Source organism: Lagopus muta, chromosome 4, assembly GCF_023343835.1.
Source record: "Lagopus muta isolate bLagMut1 chromosome 4, bLagMut1 primary, whole genome shotgun sequence".
Classification (NCBI taxonomy): domain Eukaryota; kingdom Metazoa; phylum Chordata; class Aves; order Galliformes; family Phasianidae; genus Lagopus; species Lagopus muta.
Window position 1 is genome coordinate 58,622,804 of NC_064436.1, and position 16,091 is coordinate 58,638,894.

The following is a 16,091-nucleotide window of genomic DNA, read 5'->3' on the forward strand; positions in this document are numbered from 1 at the left end:
TACATAAGGGATGAGCAGTGGATCTTAGGGGACAGATTCTTTAACAGGGTCTGTGGTGACAGAACAAGGGGAAATGGTTTCAAACTCTAAGAGAGGAGATTTAGGTTAGATATAAGGAGAAGATATTTTACAATGAGGGTGGTGAGGCACTGGAGCAGGTTGCCTGGAGAGATGTGGTTGATGCGCCATCCCTGGAGACTTTGAAAGCGAGGCAGGATAAAGCCCTGGTGGCCTAATCTGGCTGCGATGTCCCTGTTCATTGCAGGGGAGTCAAACTACATGGCCTTCAGAGGTCCCTTCCAACTCTAAGGATTCTATGATCTTACCTGATAAGCTAAGTGGTAATGCAGAAAATGAGGCATAATAACAAAGGCAGACATGAGGTTCTTGAGTTAGGAATTGGTAGCAACAGATTACTGAAAACATGACTAATGTAATGAGATTAACTTTTTTCCAAACTGCTACAAAATAATCCTGCAAGCAGACGTGTCTAATTAACTGTAATAAGTATCCACTTAGCAATTAGAATTCATGTTTTATTCTATGAAAACAGTGATATTTCTATAGAAATATCCTACTAAAAATGAAAGAAACCAAAGAAAAATCAGGACTTTCAGCACTAGACAGCTGTTCCCCAAGGGTTATTGTCAGGCCAACAACATGCCAGTGCTGTACAAAATAGCCCACTGTCTAAGTGGAAGGAAACACGAGTGACAAATGTACTATTCTGCAGAGCTTGGTATTATGGAGGTCAGAGTCCTTGGGTGATGGGAAGAATAGACCTTGCCAGAAGTGCCAACTAGTAAACGTGTTATATAAACATCAATGAAAAATGTGCCTACAGAGCAGCGAATGCTTTGCTTTTTCATTACTAAAATTAAGTGGGCAATAATTATCCAAAAATATTATTTAATCTCTTCAGAGCAATCTTTCTAGTTTTTAATGCCTAAAAGTATTTTGGAATATTTCTCAAATTTCAGAATTTCAAGCATTTTAGTAGAAATGGTGATTCTTATTCATCACGTGGCACTCTGGAAGTTGTGTGAATTCTCCGTTTCCTGTCACTAAGATGCAGTGGCATTAAACAACAAAATGTCACATTCCTCTAAAATATGGTTTTGATAAATCGTATTATCCGCTCAGAAATGCTTGCTGATGAAATGTGCAACACAAAGTGTGTTTGCCTCTGTTATTAAAGAAAGCGTTGGCAGAGGACATTTACTAAAACCACCACCTTCTTGGACCCTGTTCCAGGTGGGATCCCGTTTGTCCTCACAGGAGAGTTTTTCCAGCAGTCTCAGAGGCCGGCTGCATTCATGGTAGCTGGGACAGTCAACTGGCTCTGCAACTTTGCAGTCGGACTGCTCTTCCCTTTCATTCAGGTACTTAACATGCTTGATCTTTGATGCGCTATAGTTCTTATGCTATAAGTAATTTTCTGGTAATAGTAAATGTCTTTTCATTGAAGTGAATGAAATTCCTACTATGTTTATGATGCATTTTAATTGTGCTACCCATGTATCATCCGAATGTCTCAGGAAAAATTGTCCTCTGAAAAAATTAATAGCAGTATAGCAGTGAACAACCCTAAATGGCAAATTACCAACAGGAGTACTGTAGCAGTGCAATTTGATGTGATGGCTGTGTCCATAAGTCACACCGTCCTTGTCATCTGCAGCCATAATGATCCATCTTCAGCTTTATTGTATGCTTTGAGAATTCTTATTTGGTGAATAGTCTCATTGGTGAATAAATACAAAGAAGGTGTTACTGCTGTGTGTGACTTCTTAAAACTGAAAATTATATGATGCATTGTTATATGCAGTACTGTGCACCAGTATTTGCAGATACTGTAAAATTATATCTTACTCTAAGCCTGTGTAAGGTAACTATCATTTGAGAGTGAAACTGCTTTAATTAAGTAGTTCTGTTTGAAATTATCTGTCTGAAAGAATTTATGGGAGAACTTGAAAGAATTATAAAATCTGCCCCTTGGTCTACATTTGACACAATTTAAAATTTCTTTTAAGAGGAAAATGGCTTTAATCATTTTGATGACTTGGATCACCTTCAAAAGTTAACATGAGTATAAATGCTGTCATCCTTCCAAACTGTGCTACTGTTAACATTAACTTCAGTTCCACCGCTCTGAGCTGTAAGTGTTTAGGTTTGTTTTAATACTTAGTGAAATCTGTGAGTGTTCTCCAACAGTTTTTTTTAGCTCAGACAAAGGAGCTGGTTCAGACTTCTCAGCTGTGATATTCAAAAGCAGGTAGAGTTGTCATTAATTTCCCATTGAAGTCATTGGAACATCTACCAAATTCAGCAAAGAAACAATTAGACAAATCTGACGTGTTTTTGAAAACTTCACCTTAGTCATCAGCATCAGCATGAATTCACTCAGCTCAGGATTCTCCCTCTAATGTAACCTTTTTGTTCTGCAAACCCCCTCAACAGGTCTTATATTTAAAAAGGATCTCAGTAAATACAAATATAAAGGCAAACTGCATTTTCTGTTTCTTTCACATGCATGTTAATGCTTTGTGAGTGTTTCAGTATGCATCCATACGAAGTTTGCTATTGCCTTGGGAAATCTATGATTTTGCATCATAAAAAATTCCCTTTATGTGTTTACAGGATTACCAGTTTAGTTTTAATGAATAAAATTATGTTTCCATATTACAGAGATTTTGGCTTTTAAAAAGTAATTTAAAAAAAACGCCTAAAGATGTTCACATCTTCACACATCTGTGTGCCTGGCTTTCCATGATTTTATTGATGTTGAAGCCTCCTTAAGAGGAAGTGTCTCATTAACTGTACACAGCAAATGGCTCAGAAGGCTCTTTTCAGCTTTTTTTTTTGTGTGTGTGTGTGTTTTACATCAGTAGCCACTGCTGTAGTTTATGGTGGCAGAATCCCAAATCCAAAGCAGTGAGCTGACAGCACCAATTGCTCTTTCCCTGCAAATTATGAGGGAATCATAGGAATAACATAATGATGCTTTGAGTTGCGTAATCTTGAAAAATGGAGAGAATTAGAAGAGAAAACAGGAAACATGGCGATTATGTGAAAGAAAGCAAAATTAAAATGATTCCACCTGGAAAAAAAATATGAGGTAGGAAAGACTGACTGTGAATGATAGAAGACAGAGAAAAGATCGGTTATTTTCTTTATGTCAAAAGGATTAGAAGGTGTTAAACTTCTCTGACTTATCAAAGGAAACTCTATGAATTTCATAACAACTTGAGCAGGAAAATTTGAGGGATCTCTAACCTGAAGGCCTTCAAGGTTATATTAGTCATCCTTCTGCAAGCTCATTGCTGCTTAATATATTCTCTTTTATGGATAATAAAAGGAAACAGATCATTTTCCCTGTGGCAGTAGTGATTCATTGAAAAAAAAAAAAAAAAAAAAACAACCACTGACAAACCTGACCAGAGGAAGTCGTGCATTCCTTTTTGTCTTTAACTACCAGCATTCAAACTGACTGATTGACTTTTGCATCTCTATTTTCTAATTGCACTGGTGTGTGTTTCGTGTTTGCAATTCTGAATTATCACTGAAGGTTTGATGTCACTCTCAAATTTATCAGTTAATTATACAGTGATAAATATAAAATTGCATCTACTTCTGTATTAAATTTAACTGGTTTCACCCTCCACCTATCGGATGCTTTGTTGCAAATTGTTTAAACTGCTGAACAGAAGAGAGTGAAAGTTTTGATAGGTATTTAACTGTTGACTGACAAGCACAAGTAAATGTATTTCAGGTGTTGGCATTTCCGTAAGTTATTCACAAGCCATAAAGAGCTCATCCTTCTGTGTGATATTTATTCCAGTCCTTGAGTTAATGAATAACTTCTTAAACAGAGGAGTGATGGATGGCTAAATAATGTAATACAAACATGCTTGCCCATGAGTCTCCTGCTCTCTTTCTCACTGGCACATCTATAAACAGAAACTATTTCCCAGACACTCAGATGAATAAAACCCAACTCTTCTACACACACAAGTAGATACAGGCACAAACCTATTAATGTAACCAGACTCAAAATTATTACTTGTGGGCATTTTTTGGCACCACCTCTCTAAATCTGCAGTTCTACTTTATGCTGCTGGATAGAAAATCTGAGACCTTTCCTGACTTCTCTGGAGACTGTTATTCAAGAATATGTTGTAAAGAGTGAGTGATAGCTGGTAGGAATAGCTATGCTAAGGAGGTCTGGATAGTGAAGGACAGGGCAACATAGTAAACAAGAAATACGAGTGTTTATGTGTGTGGAAATAGATGCGATGGGCTGAAGCTAGCAGATGGGACAACAAACCACAGCAGAAGAAAAATGCTTGAAAAGCTCTGGTGGTGTTCAGCAAGTGTTCAGCTGTTAGTCTTCAAAAAGGATTGCAGTAGCAGCCTTCTGTACCAAGATAGGTCAGCAGGACATTAAATCACATGTTATCTAGTGTTGTTTTTCTAAAGCATTGTAAAAATACAAAGAATTACTAAGAATTAGCAGTTAATTTTAGGACTGACTATGCTCTTTTCATAATATTCTGATGCATTCTTATTTCATTTTTCAGTTTCTTCTCTTAGAATGTTATGGGGCATTTAAAGACTACATGGAAAGCAATATTCTGCTGCAGAAGTTTTCTGTCATAATAATTTCCCATTCTAGAAGGAAGACTGCAGAGTCTCTTTTTTAAGGTGCTAAGGTCATGGTGTATATGGAGTGCTTATTCAAAAGATACTTATTAAAGTATCTCTGTATATTTTATTGAAATTGGAATCTTTCAGTGGATATACTAATTTACACTGTAGAACACACCTTCCTTTCCCAGTAACACAGTGGAAACAGAACTAAGCCAGAGAGGAATGAAAGAAAACAGTCGTTTTTATCTGCCATAAATGTACTTGATGTTTCCTACTTGATTCTTTTAGTACCCCATGCTAACTGCTTTGTAATATGTATGGTAAAGTACTAAAGATAAGGAGATGGGGGAAGAGGAGTTACCAGGGATCACAGAGGAGTATTCAGGTGTGCTTACAGGTCCACTAGGTGCAAAGATGACTGCTCCTCAGTTGTGTTTGGCTTTTGCCTGTGGTACTGTGAGGTTGCGTGCCTACAGCAAGGAAAGATAGAGTTTGAAATATTTAGAAATGCTGGGGAAGCAACTCATGGAGGTCTTCAAATCTCTTCACATGGTTGTACGGAAATGATGTAGATCCCTGTCTAAATGACAAAGAACTTTGCTGCTGCTGCAGCTGCTTAGAAAAAAGAAAGAACTTAAATGGGATTCATTTATCATCTTTCCATCTTTCCAGGCCTATGTACAGTCCTTGAGGACTGCAGTGATTTTTCCCCTTTTACTTCTGCCCCAAGAGAAGCTTGCATTGTCTCAAAATAGGTAACATTTCTCATTCTCTTGCAGCATTTTTGCAGCAACTCTGCGGCAATACTTCTACAAGCTGCATGGTGTTCTGCAGCCATTTGATTGAGCAATAGCATAGAATATCTCATTTTTGCAGGGGCTAATAAAATCAGTGTGCAGTTTGAGTGTTTTTCTGGTTATAAAAAACATTGTTTTTACAAAGTCATAATATTTGTATTTACCATCATGTACTTTTTTGTGCTGTTTCTGTGTAACTGTAGATTGAGGCACATTGATAAGCAAATATATATTGTGTTGTAGATCTGAGAGATGAACACTCACATCTTATCAAAGGCTTGCATATAAGTCTTAAGTTATGGTTGAGTGCTTATACTTCAGGTTGGGGAAACAAGCAACTGTCAGATACTGTCAGAAACAACCTCTGCAGCTCCTTTCTGTCTCACTGGCAATGGAAAGGGCTGTGCTTTTTTACTGTGGATAAGTCACTAGATGTGGGGCAGGCTTCAACAATAAATGAGAAACTGATCATCTGGTGTAGGAGGTCAGGACTGGTGCTTCAGATACTGATGCTGAAAGGCAGAGGCAACTACTGAGGTGACAAGAGTAAAGCACATGGCAGTGTGGAAGGTCATATTCCTGAAATAGTGAAAGTTTTTACTAGATGGCTTTTTAAGCACAGGACTCAAAGACAATACTGTTTAAATTTTCATATGTATTCTTCATATGTAAGCTTTTTACTTACATTATTATATTAGAAAAGAGAGATCTGAAAGAGGCAAAGTACAAATTATCACTAGCTTGAGACTGAGTAAACTTCAACTTTATTTTATTTTTGCATTGAACCCAGTGTCCTGAAAAAATATCATGGCTTGATATGTGATCCAGATGGTGCTCAGTGTAATATGGAGTAGTGCTGTCACACAGCTTGTTCACATTGCTTTCTACTGTGATACAAAGACCTATGTCTGTGCTTATTTTCCCCCTTTCAGAAGCTAATTTAAGTAATGCTTAATACAGAAGTAATACTGGTGAGTTCTTACTGGAGGCTCTTCTGAACTTCTGCTCTTTTTCTTCCTTATTTTTACACTTGAGATTTCTATTCATTCATCTAGAAAGATTTTCCTAACTGTGTAATAATTTATATTGTCTTTTTCTGTTAAGTACAAAAATTTCAATAACAAATGTATGCACAGGTAAGTCTATATGCAGGTTCTCTCTGTCAAGTTATTTTAAGCTGTTTTATATCTGACATGCAAACTACAGTATATGTATCTATGGGGAAGTGGCTGAAGTACCCCTCAAAGACAAGAAAATGAAATGTAGGCTATCAGGAGGTTAATGAGAAAAAAAATGCTCTTAATTAGAAGCAAGCTGCTGCAAGCATAGAATACAAAGATCTGTTATCTTTATGAGGAGGTAATAAATGTATGAGAGTTTGGGATGAAATTGAAGTACGTGACTTTGAAAATTGCTCTATTTTTTACTTAATGAAATACATTTCATGTAGGAGCTCTGTCATTCTTCATTGTCCTGCACCTGCAGTGGAACTTTAAATTATGTCTGAATCTCAAGGACAAGGGGTAAAGGACACAAATTCTCATCCATTTGCTTTCATTCAAACATGAATTTGAACAAGAGCAAGTAAAGCCAAACATCCACATGAATAACTGTTTAGCTGGCAACTTTTTTAATAAGGCATCAAATCATTACTTTTGATATCATTACCTCAAATATCCAATTTGACTGCTACTGATTCTAATCTTCATGGTAACCACCAAATGCAAGCATCCATTGCCAGTGCCAAACATGCAGTGACATTTCAAGTTGAGAATTTAGTGACTGGGAAGGTAAAGGGGTTCGTTTGCCTTCCACTTAAAGTTTTGATGGTACTGAAGGAATCTCTCCTGCTTTTTTCAGCCTAGCAATTAAATTTTTAGGGCAGATATTATGTGTGTTTTCTTGAATTGCCCCCACTCTGCTATATTGAAAATTATTTTGTGATCGATGTCGCTATTATGAAATGCAAAAGCAAATAAGAAAGCAAAAATGGAGAACAGGAAGTGCCTATGTAAGACTCAGCAGCAATTGATGGAGAAATCAGGCAGAGTGCATAAATAAAAACTCAAATGGAAATTGAGAGACTTTGTGTAGATACACATTTGTTTGTTTCTGGATTATGTTTCCAAGACTAGTGAAAGACTATAAAGGTAGTTCAGTAGGAAGGAATCACATTGGTATCATATTTGGAAAGAAAATCTGACATTTGCTGGGAGTCAGAACTTCTATTTTAAAAATGTTTGTTTGGTAAACTTGCTAAATCTGATTCATTTGTGGTAAATTTGTTCATTTGTGCATTTCTTTTCTGTATATGCTCAGGAATGTAAATTTTCCAAATTTCAGTGTAGCAGTTGTGCCTAGAAATTGATTTTTACTATAAAGTGAGTTAAATCAGTAAATAGCTATCTATTGCCTGAGGAGCAAATCTGGGGGAGTTTCTTTTGGGTTGCTTGTTGGTTTGTTTGTTTTATGAATCCTAGAGATCTTACAGTTTTAATTCTAGGATTTCCATTTGCTTGTGTTTACTTTTTAGCTTGGGGGAAAAAAAAAAAAAAAAAAGCTCTTTTGTTCATCCATTCTGAGCATTTGAAGTCACAGTGGTAAAAATTAAGTGTTCTTTAGCATTATGTTTAAAGAGAGACTGGGGAGAGATTGTTTAAGGAGAGACTGGGCCTATACATTTTGCATAATGCCAATAGCAGCCCTGTACAGTCTGAGAATATGTTAAACTTCATGTTTAAAAAGATGTTGCTGTGCTGCACTGCCTTATTCATACACCTCAATTACAGAGCTACAAGCCACTGTCTGAGTCAGGTCTGATTTGCCGTGCTGGGGATCTGATTTGGCAGAATTGTTTAAGTGCTTTGACGTTAACCCCTTTTTGTGGTAATCAAATGCATGTCTTAAATGAATAGTTTCCTGATTTCCCACTTTTCAGAGAATACAGAGCCTTGATCAGCTGCAGAAATATAAAGAGGATAAAAAAATGAGTAATTCAAGATTCAAGTGGCAGGACATTTATAGAAACATTGGGTTTAAATAGCCTCCTTAGAAAGCAGTACAAAAATGGAAGGTGATGAGTTTAAAAGTTTGTTCTTAACTTTAAAATATCTTGGGCATCCTTGAAAAATTCACTCTAAGTCAACTTTGAAGATTTAGTAGCCTACTGACTATCTAGGAATACCCAAGGTGATCTCTTCAAGAGATGGCAGCAAAAATCTGGTCTGCGACTCTCATACCCTCTGCTGGGAGCCCAGGAAGGCAGACTTCCATAACCTATGGAAATCACGGTCCTTCAAGGACATTTGTGTATCTGACCTCGACTCTGAATGAATAACTATGAGCCTCAAGAGCCTTCAAAAGATGGGGCCCTGGTTATTCAGGAAAACACCTGAAATATTTGGTAACTTTGAACATCTGATGTTCATGCAAGAGGATACAATGAAGAAACAATGGAAAACAGATGGAAATACATGCTTCTATTCCATGTAATTAGTGAAATATTGTTCAAAAGTATAGAAAAATATTTAGCTTTTCAAATTTTATCATGTGTGTTATCATTAGTCATATGTCATTAAGAATGCACATATCAGTAGGGGATCTTGAGGCCCAATGGGCTAAGAGCACAGAATTGCAGAGTATCTGTACTTTGCATGGCCCCAAAGGCTTTCATTGAAATTCTTCCTCAGTTTTTTATTCCCATTCCAGCCCAACAGACTTCCCTCTCAGAATGAGTGTGCAGTAACTCAGTGCTCACACTCTTCCCAGCGCACTACTTCAGCATCTCTTGACGGGAACATCAGATATACTCATCCATCCATTGATTCCTCCCTCTAGCACCAATCAATTCAGAATACATCAGAAAAAGATAAAAATGAATTAAAAATCTAGGCTGAGCTGTATCCCTTTCATACCCCATTAAAGGTTTCTTTTGAGTTAGGATTCAAGATTTGATATTTACCTTCTGCTTTATCCTGCACTTCTGTCCAAAATTCCTTTATCAGTGTGCAGTGCAGATAGATTTCATGCTTATAATGGGTAATGTAATTTATATTCTTCTGTTGCAGACACGGATTCAGAAGATATTAGCTGAACTCTGAGTTACAAAGGCTTGTGAACATGTTTGTCTTTTCTCTGTGTGTAAAATGATAACCTGCTTTAAAGAAATATTATGACTGAACGCTAGCTGATGAGAGAAGTTACAATCATTTTGTGATTGCCCTGTGGTGTTCCTCTCCAGGAATTAGGGCTCCATCCTGCTTCACGTGAGGAGTGCAAAGTAATGGTCTCTTGCTACAGAACTCATTTGCAGGATTTATAAGAAAAAATACTTCATATCTTGTTCTCTGTGAAATTTCATCTGGAGGCCTTTGGGGGCTATACGTAAAAGGAAAAGCAGAAATTAAGGACAGCAAGTTTATTACCAGTAATCGTAAACATATTATGTAAAATAATTGCAAATGAATCGTGAAGTAATGACAGTGTTAGAAAAGGTTTCAGCACAAATCAAAGAAGTTAATAAACACTAATTCAAATAATGGTCAGCAAAGAAATAATCAGGAGTGACAAAGTTGGGAGAAACCTGTGTCAGCGTTACCAAGATGCACAGTGAACTGGTGGTCAGGCTAAGTAAAACTGGACATTAATGGTTTATTTGCATCAAGGAGAAAGTCTAGTTCAATGAACATCTTAAAATGGGAAAAACATAATTCTAGATTGGAATCGTACCATTGCAGTGAACAGTAATTACACATGCAGAGAAGCCAGATGCAAAATTTGGATTTTTTTAACATGACAGAATGAGTTATGAGGCACCGTGAAGTTATTTTTTCCTGTCTACTGAATTCATTTGCTTTTGCCTCTGTACAAGCTTGAAAGCCATATCAGTTTCCTTTCCAGAATATTTTTCCTCCTCATCATCCGTGCTCATTGGCTTGTGATTGTCAGGTTGTTCAGGAGTTTGTGCTTCTAAGATTTAACAAAAAATGTATCCGTGATTTCAAGAGTCCATAGGCAGTGTTTCAGAGGATGCACTTTCAAGCCTTTCCTATTACAGTCTGGAGCAGAGGGGCTGAACTAGGTAATGAATGATCCATGGAAAACATTGTGACCAGGCAGCCACGAAGTTGGAGAAGTTTATTTTTTTTTCTTCTTCATTCCACAACGTGACTTCATATTCTTCTTCCATGCTATATTTTATGTATGCTGAGCAAGTGAAACATAAAACCAGTGCCAGGAATTGCATAACCCCTTAGGATTCCTTACTTACCCTATAATATAGAAATGGTGGACATATAGCTTATAGAAAAGTTGGTGTTATGTCATGGTTTAGTGTTGTCATGATTATTTCATATACATATATTTAATGGCAATTGTAAATATGTCTGGGAACTCACAGCCACAAGTTTTAACCAGTGTAGATTTCTCCATTCAAACACCTCATATTGAGTCTGAGACATTAATTTCTCCCCATGCTCACTATTCATGACCTCACCCAAGGCAGTGGAAAGAGTGCCTTATTTGTGGATCTGGAGATACCACTTTTTGTTAATTTTGCCCTTGTTAATTAAAGCAAGTAAAAATGTTCATTAGACATTTGCTTTAAGAGCTCAAAGACAACTATAGGGATCCTGGACCTTTGAATTTCTTCAGGAATTAGGGATAGTTCTTACACTCCTCTCTAGCAAGAAAGAAGTATATTTTCTGGAATTTTTTCTTCTTGAAGCTCTTGTAACCTTGGAAATGATAGAAATGTCTGCCTTTTTTCTCCTTGTTTATTTTGCAAATCTCAGAGCTGTAACATCTGTGACGCAGCTGCCTCTGGCTATAACAGGTTTCTCGTCTGTCATGTACAGCTGCAAGATATCACAAAAGCATGACTTCTTTTTGTACCTAGAAATTGAGAGGTTGTATTCAGAGCAGCCTGGTGAAAAATCTGCCTGATCTCCAGCAGTATTGCACAAGTGCAAGGCTGGGTCAAGCTGTGCAGGCAGCAGAAGCCCTGCTTCCCCCTCCTGCTAGTGCACGCAGCCCCAACCTGGTGCCTTCCAGCACCTCTGCCTGCAGCCTGTTGCTCTGTCTTTGGGCCACTGGTGCTGGAAGAGCTGCAGATTCATGCATTTTTATGAACCTCTAAGGCACTCTGACTTGCAGTGAATGCCAGCACTCACAGTACTTGCTTAAAAATTGCTCCACACCGCCCACTTGGATTTTCACTCCATTTCTGATGTTAATTTTCTTACGACTTTTTTTCGCCTTGATGCATGCAATGACCATATCTCACTTGTTTTCTGTTCACAGAGCGGTTTACAGAACTACTGCTTCCTCGTGTTTGCTGCCATCTGCTTTGCAGGAGCAACCTACCTGTTTTTTGTCCTGCCTGAAACTAAGAACAAGACATTAAGTGAGATCAGCCATGCATTTGCCAAAAGAAATAAAGTCTCCTTGGAAATGCAAGAAATGAACCATTACCCAGAAGAGAGGAAATCAAGTGCTGAGCAAGAATCAAACTTCACTTCTTCAGTGGACAATGGGGAAACAAAACATGCAATTGTGTAAAACAGGCATGTTCTTTTGGGGTGGCTGGAGGGAAAATATGTTCTTTTCATTGAGTATGTTTATAGTAATTGTATTTTTAATGTGACAACATGAACCACTTCCTCCTCAAATATGTTTTAAAGTGAGTACAGGTGAACTCGTTAGCAGCTAGGGAGATGTAGGGGAACTTGGAGGCAGAGTAGCAGCAGCTGTTTAAATAAGAGCCAGAGTTTTCTTGGACACCTGTGAAGTAGTGGGGTGGAGGAATGTAGCATACTGGCAGTGAGGAGCAGTAGTTGGCCAGGCACTGTTGTGTGTTGATGGTGAGGTGTGTGTGCACCTGGAAGGAGATGAATGGGAAGGAGTGCCAGTAAGGATAGGGTTGCTAGGAATCAACATGAGCCAACCTGAAATGGGACCAGCTTTCCTTGCTCCCAGTTGGTAAGCCTACACGTGAGAAGTGAGGAAAAAGAAGACAGGTGATGCTCCTCCAACCTTCCAGTCCTTCTCCAGCTATTTTGGCTTTTCTCTGCTTCTTATGAAAACCTCCCAGCTATTTGTGACTGGGAAGCTACAGGGCCTGATGGGTTTCTTTATCTGATCTGCAAATCATGATCTATGATTTTCTTATAGTTTCTGAGTTTGCTGGCACTGCATTTCTGTGAGATACATATACATATTTTTATAAGACTGTTTCTAGAATTTTTAGTATGAAAGGAAATGTAACCCTCATATTGAAGGGAAGGAACTTTGATAGTAGTTGTAGGGTGTAGCATTGAAAAGAAAACCAAATACCAAGTTTCCCAAGGGTGTTTTTTGTTGTTAATTTTTCTTTGGGTTTGGCTTTTTTTTAATTATTCTCTGTTTGTGTAAAATGATAACCAATTCCTCTCTTTCAAGTTCCTTTTAAAACAAGTCTTAGGAGCCAAAATTTCTCTAAGACCCAATAAACACCATTTCTTAACACTCAAATTTCCAAAGGAACTTGGAAATCTATTTCTTATTTAGACATTAATTTGGGCTCAATTCTTAAGCTCTGGGCCTTCTCCATGTTTATGAGCTTCTAAGCTACTTAATGCTCTTAAAACTGGACTTAAGATCTGCGTAATGTCATGATAGCAAGACTCAGCAGGTTGCCAAGTGGTAGGTGATCCATTGCCTTTCATTAGGATATTTTTAACAAATTCTTATTTCCAATTTGTAATTATGATAATGGTTTTTCTTTTCTCTTTAAGTAACTTGGATGCTAAGGGTGTAAATAAGCAATTGAATAGCTGTTGTTTCATATGAAATGTCAGTAAGTCTTAGTGCTGCTCTCAGTGAGGAGTATGGCACAAGAAGCAAGTGCAGCATTTAGGTAGAGCCAGCTACTTCCGTAAGTTACATTTACTAATGTCCAAATTCATAAATTTGGAATTAAATATATATATATATATACTCATATATATCCAAAATATAAATGTATATGATTATACATATATTCATATATAGAGCAAGAAATAAATGGATAATTGCTTTCTAGTATTTATTCTGTTCAGACTTCCCTGACTACTAAGCTGCTTATTGTTTTGTTTCATACTGTAAATTAAGATCAAAGATCCTGATAGCTATTACTTCTAAATGATGTATAGGGTATACTGTGATTTATTTATTTGTGATATATTTGCTGCACACACGGTAAGCATAGATTACCTAATAGGGCAATTTTACCATTGGGTAACAAAAGAAAATTGTTCTAAGACTTTATGCCTGGATTTATCCTATTTTATCGGGCTAGAGATTCAGCAACAAGTCAGACAGAAAAAAAAGATACATGTAAGGAAGAGAGTTAAGAATGAAGATTCAGATTTATGATACTGGTGCTACTTTTAAGAAACTGAGTGTATCAGGGCTATACCAGCTGATTATGAGATACAGAAGCTAATCAAATACTATGGAGAAAAATGAAGAAAGGTGTCTTCAATAACCCCTTCTAAAGTTGTATACCTAAGAAATGGATATGTCTTCTTTTGGTGGCTCTTGTTGCCTACCCACGTGTTACGTGAGGCTTTCTAAGTGGTGGCTAGGTAAAAAATGAACTTGAAAGCTATCCCTACAGACCATTTCCAGAAGAAATTCTTCTACTGCCTGTAGAGCAAGACTGGCAAGTTCAGACCCTCTCATTCAGGTTGAAAATTATTTTGCAATTAGGGCTACTGACATGAAATGATGTGATCTTACTGAGATGAGGTGGCTGGACTAGAATCCATTATTATTGTGAAAATTAGAAAAATGTAGCACTCAGTGCTATTCATTGATGTGCATTACAGCAACATTATCAACAAATAATGCCTACCAGATAACTTCAATAAAATATCATGTTGGCCTAATAGAGCAGTTCAGTTGGGCTTCTGCAACAGGATAAAATTATCTTACTATTGTTTGAAGTTGCATCTGGAGCCCAGCTATAAACATGTTGACCAAAGGATGTTCAATAGAATTTCATATCGCAGCTCGGGGGATTGTGCATTATTAACAGTAGGGGTTGTGTCCCCCTTGCCTCTCTCTTGCCATAGCCCAGATAGACACACTCCATATGCACACTTTCTGCAGATGGTGACTGCAGACAAGGACAGCGGTTGCCTCTCCTCTGCCCTTTGCTCCAGCCCATGGCTCAGTTGCAAATCGTTCCATCCTGCTGATGTACTCTGGTGCAGGTGCTCTGCTTGCTGGCTAAGGAAGTGGCTGCTGTCTCCTCTGCCTGGGGCTGTGGAAGTTTCTGAGGAAGCTGCAGATGTGTGGGTACTGTGTAACTTCTCATCTCTCACCCTGAAGAGAGTTTTGTGTTGTTAAATTTGTTTGGTAATTATTATTTTTTTTTATTTCCAATGTTATGCTGCTATAGCTTCTCCAGCAACAAGAGGACAACATAGAAAACCAAAAAACATTGGTGATATTTTCTGGTTGAATGTGTCATGTCTGTGGCCATGTGTTTGTCAGTGGTGCTACGTGGAGCCAGGTTCAGTTTTCCAGTTTCAGGGAGATACCATTACTTGGTTTTTCTTTGTACAAGCATTGCTGGTGGGTTGTGTGTGCTTGATCAGCCATGTCCACGCACAAAGACTGCAAAATAAATCTTTGGAATTAAATACGTGATGGAAGTTTTCTTCTGACTAAATCTGAATCTCCTCAGCTGTCCATGTTCAGCTCTCTGGACGTTCTGTATGTCCCAGTACAGGGCTGTTTGTCCCTTCATATGAATGACTCAACTCAATTTGGACTCTGCCTTTGGCTAGTTGGAAGTTATGGGGAAGAAACATCAGCCCTGAAACTGCATATTTTATGGAGTATTATATTCTGCTTCCCAAGACAGATTCCACACTTAATTCTTTCATATTTTCATTTGTGTAGGGAACCTGCTTTGGCAGCGGGGTTGGACTCGATGATCTCTGGAGATCCCTTCCAACCCCTACAATTCTGTGATTCTGTGATATGTTTATATTATTAGGCTGTGGAAATAAAAATAGAGGTATCAGTGAGGGGTATTAAAACTGGCTAGTGGTAGAAATAAAGGCGTGTAAGAATTATTGAACCCAGGGGGCCTTTTTTGCAGAAAGCTGCAATTTGCTATCAGTGATTTTGATTTCCTAAATTTCTTTTTGATGTGGAATTCAGCCAAATGACTTTCTGGTACAGAGATATGCAAAACTTGAGATTTCAAATGTGCATAAAACTTGAATTTCATACTTTGGGTTCTGAAGCCAATTTTCACTCCACAAGGATCTGCTCTCTAGAGGGGGAAGATGTATTTCAGCCATATGGGAGAATTTCCATCTTCAGGCTCAAATGCAAAAAAAAAAAAAAAAACCAACACCAAAACAACAGAAATTTTCTTTCTTCCTTTTGACTATTTTTATGTGCTCTTCCTTACAGAGATCACCATGCAAACTATTACAGCTCCCATCACCTCACACAACAGGAAGAACAAATCAGAGTAAAGCATGATAAGGAGACACCTGATGTGTTTTTCTTTCAGCCCAAGTTCATAAAACCATCTGAAATACAGTCTAAAAATCTGAACTATATAGACCCAAATGGTGAAGCAAGTTTGTAAATTCCAAGATTCCAGCT

General features: G+C 37.7%; 1 protein-coding gene across 3 annotated transcripts in view; it reads left to right on the forward strand.

Moving 5' to 3' along the window:
• The window catches only part of SLC2A9 (solute carrier family 2 member 9), an 84,860-nt gene extending 69,777 nt beyond the window's left edge, over positions 1-15,083 (forward strand). For 2 of the 3 annotated variants that reach the window (XM_048942144.1, XM_048942143.1), the window contains exons 11-12: positions 1,255-1,382; positions 11,745-15,083. In XM_048942144.1, coding sequence (XP_048798101.1) covers positions 1,255-1,382; positions 11,745-12,002 — 386 coding nt within the window. In that variant the 3' untranslated portion in view covers positions 12,003-15,083. The remainder of the gene's footprint in view (positions 1-1,254; positions 1,383-11,744) is intronic. The other variant, XM_048942145.1, reaches the window with a different exon arrangement.
• Positions 15,084-16,091: the final 1,008 nt, after the last annotated feature.